The sequence below is a fragment of the Zalophus californianus genome, chromosome 6, assembly GCF_009762305.2.
Source record: "Zalophus californianus isolate mZalCal1 chromosome 6, mZalCal1.pri.v2, whole genome shotgun sequence".
In the NCBI taxonomy this organism is placed as follows: Eukaryota; Metazoa; Chordata; class Mammalia; order Carnivora; family Otariidae; genus Zalophus; species Zalophus californianus.
In genome coordinates, this window is record NC_045600.1 from 82,037,955 (window position 1) to 82,053,825 (window position 15,871).

The 15,871-nt window shown below is 43.0% G+C and overlaps 1 protein-coding gene across 5 annotated transcripts in view; it reads right to left on the reverse strand.

Moving 5' to 3' along the window:
* Window positions 1-435: 435 nt before the first annotated feature.
* The window catches only part of GPR176 (G protein-coupled receptor 176), a 118,887-nt gene continuing 103,451 nt past the window's right edge, over window positions 436-15,871 (reverse strand). For 3 of the 5 annotated variants that reach the window (XM_027568695.1, XM_027568698.1, XM_027568697.1), the window contains 2 exons: window positions 8,582-8,834; window positions 436-3,699 (listed from right to left, as the gene is read on the reverse strand). In XM_027568695.1, coding sequence (XP_027424496.1) covers window positions 2,577-3,699; window positions 8,582-8,834 — 1,376 coding nt within the window. In that variant the 3' untranslated portion in view covers window positions 436-2,576. Of the gene's footprint in view, window positions 3,700-8,581; window positions 8,835-13,153; window positions 13,193-15,871 lie in introns of all 5 variants that reach the window. The other 2 variants (XM_027568696.1, XM_035727842.1) reach the window with 2 other exon arrangements.

Sequence of the window (15,871 nt, forward strand, 5' to 3'; positions counted from 1 at the left end):
TTATGGTTTCTTCTATTTTCTTTTGTTTAGTCTGATGGTGTGCTGCGAAATTCAGGTTTTTAAGTTGGTTTGTATTTTTATCTATACATGTAGATTGTTTTAAAATATAACCAAAAGGCTTAAAACGAACACCGAAAACAGTCCCAGAGACAAGGACCTGCAATAGTTTCAGCCACAGGCACACATCTCCGTATTTCTAAATATGTGTATTCTACTCTGTTTTGCATCATCCACTCCGGACATCATTTGCATCCTGTCAGGGTAAATGAGGACATTGCTCTCCTGCATAATCATCCCCTCTACTTCTCCTCTACCTTCCCAGTATCACTGTTAACTTTGATTAAATCAACATTCAGCATTTACATTAATATGCCCACATGAGAGGGAAAGAAAGAAACAAAAAAACAAAGCTCATTCAACTTTTTTTGAGTTCAGAAACAGCTTTTCAGTTTTTTATTAAAATGGAATTCTTCAAAGACTATAGAAATACACCTGGCAATGACCTGTTAGAAGTCAACCATCCGCTTCAAACATACATAAGAAATAACTCCCAAATTCTGCCTCACCAGAATGTGTTAAGATGTACATATATATTATCAGAACAACACCAAAGTGGCTACATTTGACAGGTTCTTCTAAAGTAAACACAATTTTCTGACAGATTACGTTTCCCCTGGAGGAACGTTGTAACAACTGTGAAGGTTTTGAAAGATAAGTTTGAAGGGCCACAGTTAACTACCAGGGCATGCACAAAGGGCCTGGGAGGTGGGGGAGGGGCGCCAAGAGAGGGTGTGGCAGCCCTCGTTTGTGCTGAGAGCACACAACACGGCAAGGAGACACAACACGGAGAGGAAGGCTTTCCCTCTCCTGGAGAAGGGACTTTGGGTTCATATTCTGGAATCACAAGACACCACACCCAGGAAGAGAACAGGAAAAGGAAACTCCCTACACATAGTCTGAGCTTCCTCCGAGGGACAAGTCAGTGCGGTTTTAGTAAGTGATCAGTGAGGGCCACTGCCTTTGGGATGTGGAAGGAAGTTGGCCAGTGAGAATGTCCACTTTCATTCAAGCTTGCTCGAGGCACTGGATTGCCCACACCCCCCAACATACTATTACCAAGAACAAAATGTCCTAGAGAGCAGAGGGGAACTGGCACTTGATTTGCCATCATTCAAAGTGAAGTGTCATCAATGGTTTGAGTTTAGCCTGGTGGAATCCACCCCGAAGAAGACTTGAATTGCTTGTGAGAGCCCGCCCTCACCCCCCAACCCCCCCCACCCCCGCCAGGAGGCTAATCTGTTGAGGACACTGTCCTCCTGCTCTATCCACTCTGATTCCTGCTAAAACTTTACCAGAAAAGAGGAAGTGAAGGGCTTCCCCGGGCTAGGTGCCAACTTGGCATTTTAAAATGATTAAAATCTTTCTCCCTGTCCTTTGTGCCCAAAATGAAGGGAGAACCATAGTTGCGAAAAGAGACTGAGCATGAGGCTGGCCACACCTGGGTTCTGGAGTCCTCATCAGAAGGAAGCCATCTTTGACTTCTCTCACTCTTATGGCAGCATCACCTTCCCTAATCCAGTATTTTTAGCTTGATGTTTCCAGAGGACCGTTTACACTAACTCTGCATTTTTAAATTACCTTTTAATTCCAAAAGTTTGCACAGGGTCATTTTTTTTTCAATATACTTCACTCCTACTGATGGTGACATGGCCCCTTTCACATGAAGTCAACACTGGAAGAGAAGAGAGACCTACAGGGTATGGGCATTTCTGTCTTTCTTCTCTACCTCTTAGCTTCTCTCTCATTGATTGAAAAAAACGCAATTTAAGGGGGAAAGACATAGTAAAGCACTTGTAGTGTTTTCCAACCAACACTGCAGACAGACTTCGTGAGGCTTTCAGTAGTGCCAGGAAAAATGTCAGGATATTCGAGACAGAATATCTCCTCCCTGACCCTCAGGCCCACCTATTGCCTTGTCTGTCAAATGGGGGTGGAAGCGCTTTTCTTCATCTACATCCCAGGGAAAGAGATGAAGGGCTTCAGGAGAAACTGATTCAGCCGATCAGGCTTTCCAGAGAAAAGGTGTCAAATGCCAAGTCCCTATCTCCCCTGAAGATACAGATCTATATGAAACGTTTTTTAGTATTCATCCTACTGGAGTCAATCAAATAGGCCTTTTCTTTGTGGCCACACCACTCCATGATTATCTTGGGCTTCCCTCAGGGTGCCCCTGCTCCCTCCGAGCTCACAGATGTTCTTCTCTCCCCTACTCCCTGCCAGGCCCAGGAACCAAGGAGTCCTCCGAAAACGCACACGGAGTACCCCTCCCAAGACCCGTCGCACACTGCCCACCTTTTGTCTCCACAGAGAGGAATGCACACTTCACCAAGGACACAGATCACAGAGATACATACGTAGACTCCCTCAATAAAGAGGACAACTGATCTTCTCCCACTCATTCAAAAGGGCCCGCGCAGGAGGAGGCAACGGGGTCTTGGTTGCAACGAGATGCCCCAAATCCTGGGGCCAGCCAGAGTGAAGGAAAGGCAGGAGTGTGGGGAGCTCGACCATCCTGACTAGGAATCCACCTTTGGGAAAATGCTCACTTTATTGTTTCTGCTCATCTTCCGCTCCACCCTGCCTCCCTTGGGCATCTTTGTCTGAATAAGCTCCTCTGGCGTGTTCCCCAAGGGGGGAAGCAGCCGCTTCTTGCTGTTTCGAGTCTCTGAGAGCCACTGAGGAGGCAACTCGAAAGGCCCAAAGCCGAACTGCAGGGAGTACTTGTCAGGCAGCGTCTCGGGCTCCACAGGGGCTGCAGGCGCCCCCTGGGAAACACAGTCCGCGGCGCCCAGGAGTGGCGCAGCAGGTGTACGCTGCGGGCCCTGCTCTCCCTGCAGGCAGGGCGCGACTATCTCCTGGGCCGGGAGGTCAGCCGAGCCAGTGTACTTGGCCTCACTCTCCTCCTCATCTTCCGCGGGCTGGAAGATCTGCTGCTGCCCGATGTGGAACATCTCCAGGAGCTGGCTGCCCGAGCGCAGGCTGGGCTCCAGGCCCGCGCCGGCCGCCCCGCCCCCCGCGCTAACCACGTTCCGGCGGCTGTAGCGACGGTGCAGCTGCAGCAACGTGCCTACCAAGCACTTGCGGACAGGCTTGTTCACAGTCAGGAAGAGCACAGGGTTGGCCAACAGAGACACCTTGGGCAGCCAAATGGCAGTGAGCAGCAAGAAGACAGACGTGTCGGGGACGTTGAGCACGGTCTGGTAGACGACCAGCGTGGCGTAGGGCACGCTACACAGGATGAAGACCATCACCATGGACAGCAGGGTGGCATGCAGCTCCGCCTCCCGCTGGGAGGCGTAGGGGATGGAGATGGTGTTCTGCGGGGTCCGCAGGGCCGCGATGACGACCTTCTTCTTCTGGCTGGCGCTCAGGGCCCGGCGGATGAGGATCAGGAAGAGGAAGACCACAGCCACGGGCACGATGACTGTAGTGATGTTATAGACCAGCACGTACACCAGGGGGCCCAGGGAGTTGCTCCACACTTCGGTGCAGGTGGACATGGCATAGATGTCGGCCACGTTGGTCACCGCAAACACGGGCACGCTGGCCACCACTGCGTGGGCCCAGATGTACATCACCAGTTCGCGGGACTTGGCGTCAGATATTTTTCTCTCCAGGGGATAAAGGACGGAGTAGTACCTGCAAAATGCACAAGCAAACTTCATTTCACAGGAGAAGGTACCGTTTAAATGAGGGGTCTCCATATTACCAAAAGTAGGAGAGAGGGGGAAAGAATGGGTCAAGTTCTTTTATTCTGCCTCAGACAAAGAGAATCACTGGGGGAATTGGGAAGCCAGACCTTAAGTTTTGAGGACTTTGCTGTGCACAAAAAGCATCACTAGGCCAAAAAAAAAAAGGACCTTTTCTTTTCTTTTTTTTTTTTTTTAAAGGACCTTTTCAAATGAGCAGAGAAGAGCCCCGTCGTATGGGACACTCAAGACTATCAGGAAAATAGGTAGATAATTGCATTTCATAGCTAACTTTATAAATATTGCCACCAGCATTAGATCCCAAGGAGTGCCCTTGATACAAAGAATGTCCCCATCTGCTGTAAAGACATTGATTTTTCAATTTAAGGGTAAAAGGTAACTTGTAAAAAAAATTTTACATGGGCTAGAGGAGCTTATGGGCAATTTTCAAAGCCACTAATGGAAAGAAATTTGCCTACACACGTATCTAAAGCAGATTCATGGTACAGTGCATACATGGATACCATTATCATTTATAGTTGCTTGGGGCAGAAGAACCCCGTGTGAAGGACGGACTCTAACAAGGTCCTTGTACAAAAATCAATTCAACTGACAAAAATTATGCCTGCTCAACAGCCACTGCTCACTCATTGTTCATGATTACTCAGTAACCCTAGCAATTAATAAGTCTGCAATGCTTGCATGATTAGACTTTTGCTAAAATCAGATCAGACCTTTCTTTCTTCAAGCTTTCACTTGTTTAGTCTGTAATCAGAATTCCAAAAGCACCCTGTTTCAATATCACCAATGATTTAGGGAAACTGAGTAATTCTTCAGACCCCAGGAACCACATCTGTCACGAAAGGGCTGTCACTAGCCATCAGACCTATGGTGAGCATACATCTCCGCAGTCAGTCAAATCTGGAGTCGACCTTATATATATTAACATTCATCGCTCATGTGGCCAGGGAAGCAAGCATGCCTTCCTGGCATGAGATTTGTGCCAGGTACTGTACCAGGCACTGGGTTACAAAGATGAAAAGACACACAGCAATGTCTCTAAACCCCATGGGGGAAAAGGCATGCAAGCGAGCAGGTATAACCAAGGAAATGATTGCTCTTCTAGAGGTATGCACAAAGGAGGGACGGGAAAAGGAGCACCTGGAAAAATGTCAACAGAAGGTGGCACTGTGGTGGAGTCTGGCGGGGACAAGCTGGGAGAGAATGTTCCAGGCTGAGGAAGACGCAAAGTAAGCACAACATGACCATGGATGATCAGGAATGGATGGAGAGTGGTGAAATGGGTCCTAGAGTCTCTTTCTGGGAGGGGGAAAAAAAGAGAAGTAAGTGCATAGGTTATGCATGTTCTCAATTTTTTTTCTCTGAATATAGATACACTTTTCTAATCACAACTCCTTAATTCAATGTCAAAAAACAAAAAAAAATCCAATGTCAAGGTGCTACGGGTAACAAAACCACGCTTCCACTATGTACTGGAAAAGCACACAGGCTCATTAGAAGTCATCTTGTTAATGTTTACATCTCTAGAAGATGATGCAGGAAGTGGCCTCCCAGTGAACTCACTGACTAGGAGCCAAGAAACAAGTATCTGAGAAAGAAGTCAGAAAAAGGACTGTCTTCCCTTCACCTTCATGCCCACCACCCTACACTTGCCAGTAACTGGTTTCCCTGCATAATAAAATAGCATTTTTTAAAGATTTTATTTATTTATTTCTTTGAGAGAGAGAGAGAGAAATGGCATGAGAGGGCAGAGGGTCAGAGGGAGAAGCAGGCTCCCTGCTGAGCCAGGAGCCCAATGCGGGGCTTGACCCCAGGACTCTGGGATCATGACCTGAGCTGAAGGTAGTCGCTTAACCAACTGAGCCGCTCAGGAGCCCTAAAATAGGATATTTTTGTACCAGCCTTCTTTTTCTACTAAAAGGATGTATTTGCTTTTTTTATTTTTAGTAATAGCAAAAATACAATCGATTTTCTGTGCTGGAAAGAAAATAAGGATTTCTTATCATTTACGTTATTTTCTTGACTAAGACTAAAGGCCCAGAAACCACCCACGGGGATATTGCACTGCTTCAGGGTATGGTAGCAAATGATTCAGAATAATGTGTCCCCACTGTTGTTGCATCCTGCTGTGAAAATCTTTCAGGATTCATAAGATCAGCATTACTCACAAGAGCCAAAAAGTGGAAACAACCCAAATGTCAACCAGTAAATGGGCAAACAATATCCATACAATGGAATATTATTCAGTAATAAAAAAGGAACGGGGCAAATTTTTAAGAGTAGATCCTAAGAGTTCTCATCACAAGAAAAAAAAAAAAAACATTTCTTTCTTTTTTTTCCGTATCTGTATGAGATGATGGATGTTAACTGAACTTACTCTGGTAGTCCTTCCACAATATAAGTCCAGTCATCTTGCTGTACACCTTTAAACTTATATATTGCTATATGTCAATTATATCTCAACAGAACTGGGGAAAAAGGGATGAAGGACCGATGCTCGGGCACAGATGAACCTTGAAAACATGAAAGGCCAATGCAAAAGAACACACTGCATGATTCCACAATATGAAATGTCCCCTGCCCCCCAGCAAAGTAAACATACAGAGATAGATTAGTGGTTGCCTAGATCTGCGGGGGCGGGGGTGGTGGTGCGGGGATGACTGTAAATGAGCAGGTGGTCTCTTCTTAGGGTGAAAGTGTACTTTCCAGATATTCAAAGACCTCTTGCCAAGCACAAAAGAGACACACGCAGCAAAATGGCATCGCATGGAGCACCCTCAGCTTGTTGAAGGGATTGAGTGACCCATGTAATCTTTCTTGAATGAAAATTAGTCAACAATATTTAAAAACAATAAAATTCGGGGCGCCTGGAGGCTCAGTCAGTAGAGTGCACGAGTTTTGCTCTCAGGGTTGTGAGTTCAAGCACCATGTTGGGTGTAGAGATCACTTACACAATAAAATCTTAAAAGATTTTATTTGTTTGGCAGAGACACAGCGAGATAGGGAACAAAAAAATAAATAAATAAAAATGGTAAAACTCCAGATTTCTGATTGCTCTTTAAGAAAATGGAAAGTCCTGCCTACAGAGTCTAGATACCTACAAAGTAACTATTAGCTGCATCTGCTGAGTTATTGACCCCTGCGAGCAGGAATGCAGACACAAAACCCCAACCTGGCCAGTGACACTTGGCTTTGTCACCTGCTTCACCTGCCCCTGGAGATGGTGATCTAGTGAGAAACTTCCGAAGAGCTAGTGGCTCCCAGCCAGATCTGATGGTACAATGATTGCAGACAATATATCTAAGGCAAAATGTGCCCATCGAAAGAGAAGCCTAGGGAAAGACAGGCAAATATTGATGCGGCCTATCCAAGCACAGGCCATAAATAATTCATTTAGTTTTTCTTACTGTGGAGGAAGGTTAGGCTCAGAAAGGTTAAGCCACTTGGCCCAAAGCAACCCAGCACAAAAGCAGTGTATAGGTAGGGCTTAAAGCCACTTGGGGCTCCAGCCTCCCCTCTCTTAACCACAAAGTCAATGACTCCTCCTAGTACGCTGGGGACTTTGTGGGACTCTGTGTCCCTCCATGCAAATGACCCCGAGCAGCTGATCAAATCAGAGTTCCAGGCCTGCGGCTGAAGGGACTCCACAGAATGGTTCTGCAATCCATGCCCTCATAGGTCATTAAGGTATCAAGTATGTTTTGAATGGATAAAGAGTTTAAAAATTCCAAAATCATGGCGCGCCTGGGCGGCTCAGTCGGTTAAGCGTCTGCCTTCGGCTCGGGTCATGATCCCAGGGTCCTGGGATCAAGTCCTGCATCGGGCTCCCTGCTCCGCGGGGAGCCTGCTTCTCCCTCTGCCTCTGTCCTGCCACTCCCCCTGCTTGTGCTTGCACTTTCTTTAAATAAATAAATGAATGAAATATTTTTTAAAAATAAAAATTCCAAATTCATGTAAAATCCATTAAAATGTATCAATGGGGATAAAGTCAGAAGAGCCAGCACTTTCTCCTCAGCAACATTTCCTCTCTGTAAATCTTGAAATCAAAAGTACTCATGGATGCAACTCCTCAGTTCTTGTTTGCTTATTTAGTTCTATTCTCTAAAATGTATTACTAACTCAAACTGTATTCATGAAGTACTCACAACAAAAAGAAAAGGCAGGAAGCTGTTGATTACGGAGATCTTTACACTTGACCCTGATAAATCTGATCCAATTATGTACAATGGCAGTAGCTAAGATATGATTCATTTCCAAGTGAACATCCTTTTAAAGAGGATGGGAGGAGAAAACAACCACCACCACAATACAGAGGCTTGGAAATCAATCCTCCAAAGGAATTCTGGTATTATCTTGCCAGGTCCAACTGGGCTGTCTAATCATTTGTTAAATCACCACTGAATCGTCCCCTTGTTCTTCCAGAAATGTTTTGATCCTACATCAAAAAGCACTAATTGCAGAGTTATCAGATGAGCAATCTTCTACAAATTACAACGCAAATACCACCAATTCCAACCAAGCTGAAGCTACACCATGATCCAGCCGGCTCCAGCAACCTCATGATGAAACCCACCCCCCCCATGCCACGTCTTTTCTCAAGGTTCTATTTTCCTTAGCTGCCATGAAATCAACGTGTCTTTTGTGAGGCATCTATTTCAGACATTCATTCTCTTTCTATTGACCATGAGGGAACTACAAAGTATGTGGAACATTGACTAGTCACCCTTTGCTTTGTGATGCTAATTTTTCAATGCACTGGGCAGGGGGCGGGGGGGGGGGGGCGGTTTGAACCCCGGGCTACCTGATCTTACCTGTCCAAGGCAATGGCAGGGAAGCTGAGGATAGTCACAGAGCAGAAGACTTTGTGCAAAAATTTGACGACCCTGCAGAAAAGCATGGTATAGATCCACCAGCAGCAGTGAGGACTGGTGCTGAGCATGATGTCAAAGGGCACGCAGGCCAGGCTGGTACAAATCCCGGAGCAGGCTAGGTTTTTAATGAACCTGTTGGTGACAGATTTGAACACGGTTGTGCGGCAAGTTGACCATAACACCATGAAGTTTCCTGGCCAGATATGCAAAAAAAAAAAAAAAAAAAAAAAAAAAAAAATTAAAATTAAAAAATTTTTTAAAAAATTAAATTAAAATAAAGAAGAAAAAAAGGAAAGAAAGGGACAGGTTAAAAAAAGATCTGGAAAACCACATTTGAGAGTTATTTCAAAGGATTTCATGTAAATACTTACATATTCTATTGTCAGTTTATGTGAAAGCATTAAATCACTTATGTACACATCAAAGTCTAGAAGGATTTTTGGAGGTGAGTTCTGTTATTTAGTTTTAGACTAACAGTATATGACTCAGTCTTATCTGAGTATAAAGAATTTGCTAGGTATTACTTAATCTCAGGCAAGTACTACTCTTACCAAGTTTGCAAATGACCTCCACGTGGCCAAACTCCCCAAGAGAAATATGACGCAAGCCACACATGTAATTAAAAATGTCTAGCAGCCGTATTTTGCAAAAAAAAAAGCAGGTGACATTTTAAGAGTATACTTTATTTATCCCAATATATCACAAACATTGTCATTTCAACATGTAATCATTACTTTTAAAAGTACTGATGAGGGGCACCTGGGTGGCTCAGTCAGTTAAGCGTCTGCCTTTGGCTCAGGTCATGATCCCAGGGTCCTGGGATGGAGTCCTGTGTCTGGCGCCTAGCTCAGCGGGGAGCCTGCTTCTTCCTCTGCCTGTGCTCTCTCTCTGACAATAGATAAAAATCTTAAAAAAAAAAAAGTACTGGTAAGTTACTTTTCATTCTTGTTTTTGCACTGTCTTTGAAATTGGGTGTGCATTTTTTTAATTGAAATGTAACTGCCATGTAACATCAAATTCATTTTAGGTGTCCATGGTGTACAATTTGTTTTACACTTTTTAAAGAAGATTTTATTTGAGAGAGAGAAAGAGCCCAAGCAGGGGGAGCAGCAGGCAGAGGGAGAGGGAGAAGCACACATTTCAATTTGCACTAGTCACATCTGGGGTCCTCAGCGGTGACTTGCAGCGAGCAGCTACCGTGTGGGATTGTACTGTGTTCTAGACCTTCAGCAGCAATGATGCAATGACACATCTTTTGAGCATTTTCCTATTGTGGCTTCCACAGGCCTATAATGTCCTGGTTTTCCTCCTACCTCTCACCCACTCTCATGTCCTGGCTGTTCCTCATCTTTCTTACAAGGCTCTCTATCCTCTCCCTAGAGCCACTCTCTAGGCAAGATGACCCATTCAGGTGGCTCTTCATCAAAATGCTAATGACTCCCACATTCTCGTCTGATGTTAGACCTCTCTTCATTTCCACACTCCTATTCCCAACAAAATGTCTGATTCCCTTCCCTCTCAATCTGTTGTCAAAAGCCTGCCTACATGATCTGGTGCCTACCTGCCTAATCTCACTCCTCTCTTGCCTGGGCTTGCTAGGCACCAGCCACTCTGGCCTTTCCTTCCATTCCTGAAACAGGATCAAAGTTGAGCCTGTCCCAGTGCCTTTGCCCAAGTTTTTTATCCTGTGTAACATGCTTCTCGTATGTCTGGTTCCCTTGAAGTTAGGTCTCAGTGTAATTGCTGCCTCCTCAGAGAGGCCTTCCTTAACAAGCTTTTTATTTTAAATACTCACTGCTCCTCCCTCCATGACCCTCTCCTATAATACCCTGTTGGGGTCTTCATAGCTCTTATCATAATTACTAATTTGTTTACTTGTTTCCCTCCATTTCATGAGGACAAAAACCGTGTCAGTGTTGTTCACTCTTACAACTCTACTGCTCTGCTCAGTCTCATTATCTGGCACAGAATAGGCAGTCAGTAGATATTTATTGAATAAATGGATTTGTAATCGGGAGACAAATAGTAATCAAAAGTCCCTTTGGTAAGCTAACACCTTTGGCAGTATGTTCATCATGTTAGAATATTCTAAGTCAGTAGTTCCCAAACCTCACTGTGCATCAGAATTGCTATACCAGACATGCTTAACCACAGTTAATGGGTAAGGAACTGGGAATCTGCACTTAATAACAACTTTCCCAGATGGAAAGTTTCAGAAATCCCAGTCCTCAACAGAAGTAGCCTCCGCCCAAGAGTCTCCAAGTCTTCAGGTAGGCAGGGCAGCCTACCTTACGGTTAAAGCTTGTACGTGGTGAGAGCCAGGTCCACGGGGACAATGAGTCATGCCCCAAGGACATGGCGACCTCCTGTGCACATGCTCAAGAGGATGTGCTCTAATGCTGAGCCAGAGCTCAGCCTCACTTGGAAGGAGAGTGACAGAGCCAGGGAAGGAACATCAGGGCCAGGGGCAATAGCCAGCCACTGCAAGGACCTGCCTCAGTGCCTCCAAGGTTGACATAACTGGAGTCAAGACTCTCTCTTCCAATACAATATTCTACAGCTACCTCTTATGTGCCAAAGATAAAAAACAGCCACTGTGTGGAGGTAAGTAGGCCAGCTGCTTACAGGAAATTCTCTCCTAAACTTTCCTTACGTCGGTATGTTGCCTCGGCAAGAAGAAACCAGCACTGTGAATATATACACATTTATTGGTGTAAGAGCTGCTCATACGAATACCCCCACCTCAGGCCCCCTCACACTTTCCTGTGTCACCAAGGTAACAGACTGAGCAATAATGATGTACTTGAAGCTCTGCTGATTTGGGGAATTTTTCCTCTGGCCTTTTCCCACTGAAGCACAGATTAGAATCTGGCTGAAGCATCTTTCCTCACTTTTAAGGTTTACAGAGAGGACATAAACTCTGGTAACCATCCAACCATGAAATAGCCCACTTAAAGAAATCTGCCCCAGCGCCTGGGTGGCTCAGTCACTTAAGCGTCGGACTCTTATTTAGGCACAGGTCATGATCTCAGGGTCATGAGATCAAACCCCAAGTTGGGCTCCTTGCTCAGCAGGCAGTCTGCTTCAGATTCCCTCTCTCCCCCTCTGCCCCTCCTCCTGCATGCAGCATGTGCTTTCAATAAATAAATAAATAAAATCTTAGAAAGAAAAAAGGAAGGAAGGAGTAAGTCTACCATGAAGACCAAGTACATGTCACAGTATTTTCAGTTGTCAAAATCAGGGCTACTTCCAGTCTACTTGGGACTTCCCATAACAATCCTTCCTTGTTCTAAATCAAGACCTTTAGGATTTTCTTTTTCTCTTATCACTGTCAATATTCTTAGTTTGGTAGGTTATGCTGAATAAAATATTGTAACAAACAAACAAGACAATTCATTTGCAAAGGAGAGGACAGGCTGTGGGCCAGGGTCTCTCGAGCACACAGTAGATTCTTGAAACTTAACTGAAGCTAATTTCCATCATTTCTCATACTCTCTTCTCCTATCTTTCCCTCCCCCTCCCAGTTGTGTCAGGCATACTATTTTATTGTTTTTTTAATCATACATTTTATTTGTATGTTCACACTTTCATACACAAGTTATTATGGAAAAACCTGAGACTGCTATAACCACATTTTATCTCCACTTATTAATAAAATGGTAGGTGGTATCTGGAGCCTAATCCCTTTTGCTATTAAGAACCTGAAGCTAAAGAAGCCTGTGTTCTTCCCATTTTCTAAACTACCTCTCTCCTCACTTAAAAACTGACTTCTTTGGTTCTAAGAACCTGAATTAGACCATAGTATCAGGAGAGGAGCATCCACAAGCAATCTCTAATGGACCACACATAAGAAAACAAGTATGTGTATATATACTCTCACACACACACACACACACACACACATTACCAGCACATGAGCAGACATACACATTCATGCACACAAATAAATATACAACAAAGTAAAATAATTACATATTTGATCATTTCATCTTATTAGCACTTTATTTTTTTATTTTTTTTTAAGATTCATTTATTTGACAGAGAGAGCAAGAGAGCACAAGCAGGGGGAGCAGTAGAAGGAGAGGCTTCTGCTGAGCAGGGAGCCCAATGTGGGGCTCAATCCCAGGACCCTGGGATCATGACCAGAGCTGAAGGCAGACACTTACCCATCTGAGCCACTCAGGCGCCCCTTATTAGCACTTCAGATTCTTCTTAGCTTTATAAGGCATCCTAAGGATAACTCAGTATGTATTTTAAGTAACACAACATTCAACACTGAGATACTTTTTTAGAGATCATGTTCTAAATCACCTAATCCCCCTTGGAAATAATTCAAGTTCTGTACCCATTATTTCTCCCTATATATACTCATTATACATTCTAATACTGGATTCCATGACAATCAATATTCAGTGGCCAAGTTGTGGGCACAGCAACACGGTACACACTCACAGCACACACGACCCAGAGGGAAAGAAGAGGTAGAGGGTGATGGCATTGGGACAAACCTACCTTCCCTGGGACTGCTGTTACTCTATCATTCCTCCCAATCTAAAATACAAATAAAGATTTCTCTTTATACCGTGTACTTCCAACTTAAAAATAATTGATGTTGAAGACATAAGACATGTCAATTGACTACTACTCACACACAGCGCTTGAGGAAATAACCAGGAAATTTTTTTCCAACTACATTTTGCCTCTAAAAAATTTGACTGTGGCTGGTTGTCCTTTTTAAGTGGTTCACAGGCTTTGCATATTTGAGAGTAACAATCCTGTGTTAAAGGGACTAATAACCAAAATGAAATTATTCCAAAAGTGCCTTGGAAAAGAGTATGCCTTTGGGAATCCTCCTGGAAAAACACATAAATTACTCTTTAAAAACAATCAGCTTCCCCAGAGACTTACAGCAGCGAAAAAATTCATGGTCATGCTTTTCCAGAAAGCTAACATTCTTAACACCCAGACATTCTAAAAATTGACTCTTGAAAAAAGCAAATGAACACTGGAGGCAAAAGTTAAATTATAAGAAAAATCCTAAGACAGCAGACTGCCAAGAGAGAGGCCAAAGTGAATGAGCAAGGGTTAAAAAGACTACAGAGGAATGTTTACTCTCAGCAAACACCATGTAATGTAAGAGCAGAGTCTAAGCAAATTAACATACTATTCCATAATAGAAGAAACAGAACAGACTACTACTTTGTGTGGAATGGAATTTTAAATTTCTTCTTTGCTTCAGTTTGCACAACCCCCCCAAAAATAACCAAGAACAGAATCTCTTAAGGGTAAAAGAATTATGTAAAAAGAATATTAATAAGTGACTTTAATTAACATGCCAGATAATAATAGGAATGATTTTTAGCCTGTCTTTTTACTTCAAGTGGCTTTCCTATAGACAGCAAAGAGTTGGCCCTTCCTTCTTTAACTGATCTGACAATCTCTTTTAATTTGTGTTTAGATCATTTACATTTAGTGGAAATACTGATATGGTTGGAGTAAAATCTGCCATCTTGCCGTTTGTTTCCTATTTGTCCCATCCACTTTTTGCTCCTTTTTTCCTCTTTATCATCCTGATTTTGGATTGAATATTTTTTAGAATTCCACTCTATTTCCACTATTGCCTTATTATTTACACATCTTTTAAAAATGTTTGTAGCAGTTTCCCTGTGTTTACTATTTATATCTTTATGTTTTAAAAAAGATTTTATTTATTTGAGAGAGAGAGAGAGCAAGAGCAGGAACACAATCAGGGGGAGTGGGAGAGGGAGAAGCAGGCTTCCCGCTGAGCAGGAAGCCCAATGTGAGGCTCAATCCCAGGACCCTGGGATCACAATCTGAGCCGAAGGCAGACGCTTAACGACTGAGCCACCCAGGCACCCCTACTATTTACATCTTTAATTACAGTTTACTTTCAAATTTCTATTATAGTGCTTCACATGTAGTGTAAGAATCTTGCACTTCCATTGTCATACTTTACTTTTATATAAACTATAAACCCAAAGTATTAATGCAGAAATTGTCATTTTCAACAGCTGATTAGAGTAATTTAAAATAAAAGAAAAAAGCTTTTTATATTTATCTTCCCTTTAATCACTCTGGGAGATCTTCATTTCTTTGTGTATATCCAAGTTTCGGCCTGGTATCATGTTCCTCATGCCTGAAAAACTTCTCTTAACATTTCTTGTAGTGCAGGTCTGCTAGTAATTAATTCAGAGTTTGTCTGAAAATGTCTCTCTTTTTCCTTCACTTTTGAAAGACGTGTTTGCTGGATATAATTTTCTGACCTGAGTGGGGTTTTTCTCCAGTACCTGACAGAAGTCACTTTATTGTCTTCTGGATTTTGTAGTTTCTGATAATATGTCTGCCTTAAATCTTACCTTTGTTGTTCCGCATGTATTCTATTTTCTCTAACGTCCTTCAAGATATTTTCTTTCTCTTTGGTTTTTAGCAGTTTGAAGTGTCTAGGTGTGTGTGTGTGTGTGTGTGTGTGTGTGTGTGTGTGTGTGTGTGTGTGTGTGTGTGTGTGTGTGTGTGTGTGTGTATACACCTGGTTAGAGCACTCTGAACTTCTTGGATCTATGGTTTGGTATCTTTTATTATTTTTGGAAAATTCCTAGCCATTCAATATCGCTTCAAGTATCTCTTCAGTCCCATTCTCTCTCACTTCTACTTCTGGGATTCTAATTACATGTAGTTTGTGTGGTAAACAGAATAATGCCCTACCACCAAAGATGACTATACCCTAATACCTGCAACCTATGAATATATTAGGTTACATGACAAAGAAGAATTAAGGTTCCTGTTCAGCTGACCTTAAGACAGGGAGATTATCCTGGATTATCACAGTTTTCAAAAATTCTCTATCTGATAATTTCAATACCTGGATCATACGTTAGTTAAGATCTCTGATTGTCTCTTGAAGTGGGTTATTTTTCTTGCTTTTTATGTCTCATGATTTTAGGTTGAAAGCTATATATCATCTTTAGGATAGTAGATACTGGTAAATAGTATCTACAGGACATTTGGACAGACATGCATAAACAAACACTCACGCACAATGATACTAAAACACTATTTAGGTCAGATTCCAGATCCCAGGCCATGGGTCAGCAACCTCATTTAGTAGTCCCATAAATATACACAGGATTTACATAGGCAAAAACCAGGAAGTAAAATTTTTTAAACAAATTTTATTATTTATTATGATTGTTATTATCGTTATTTTAGAGG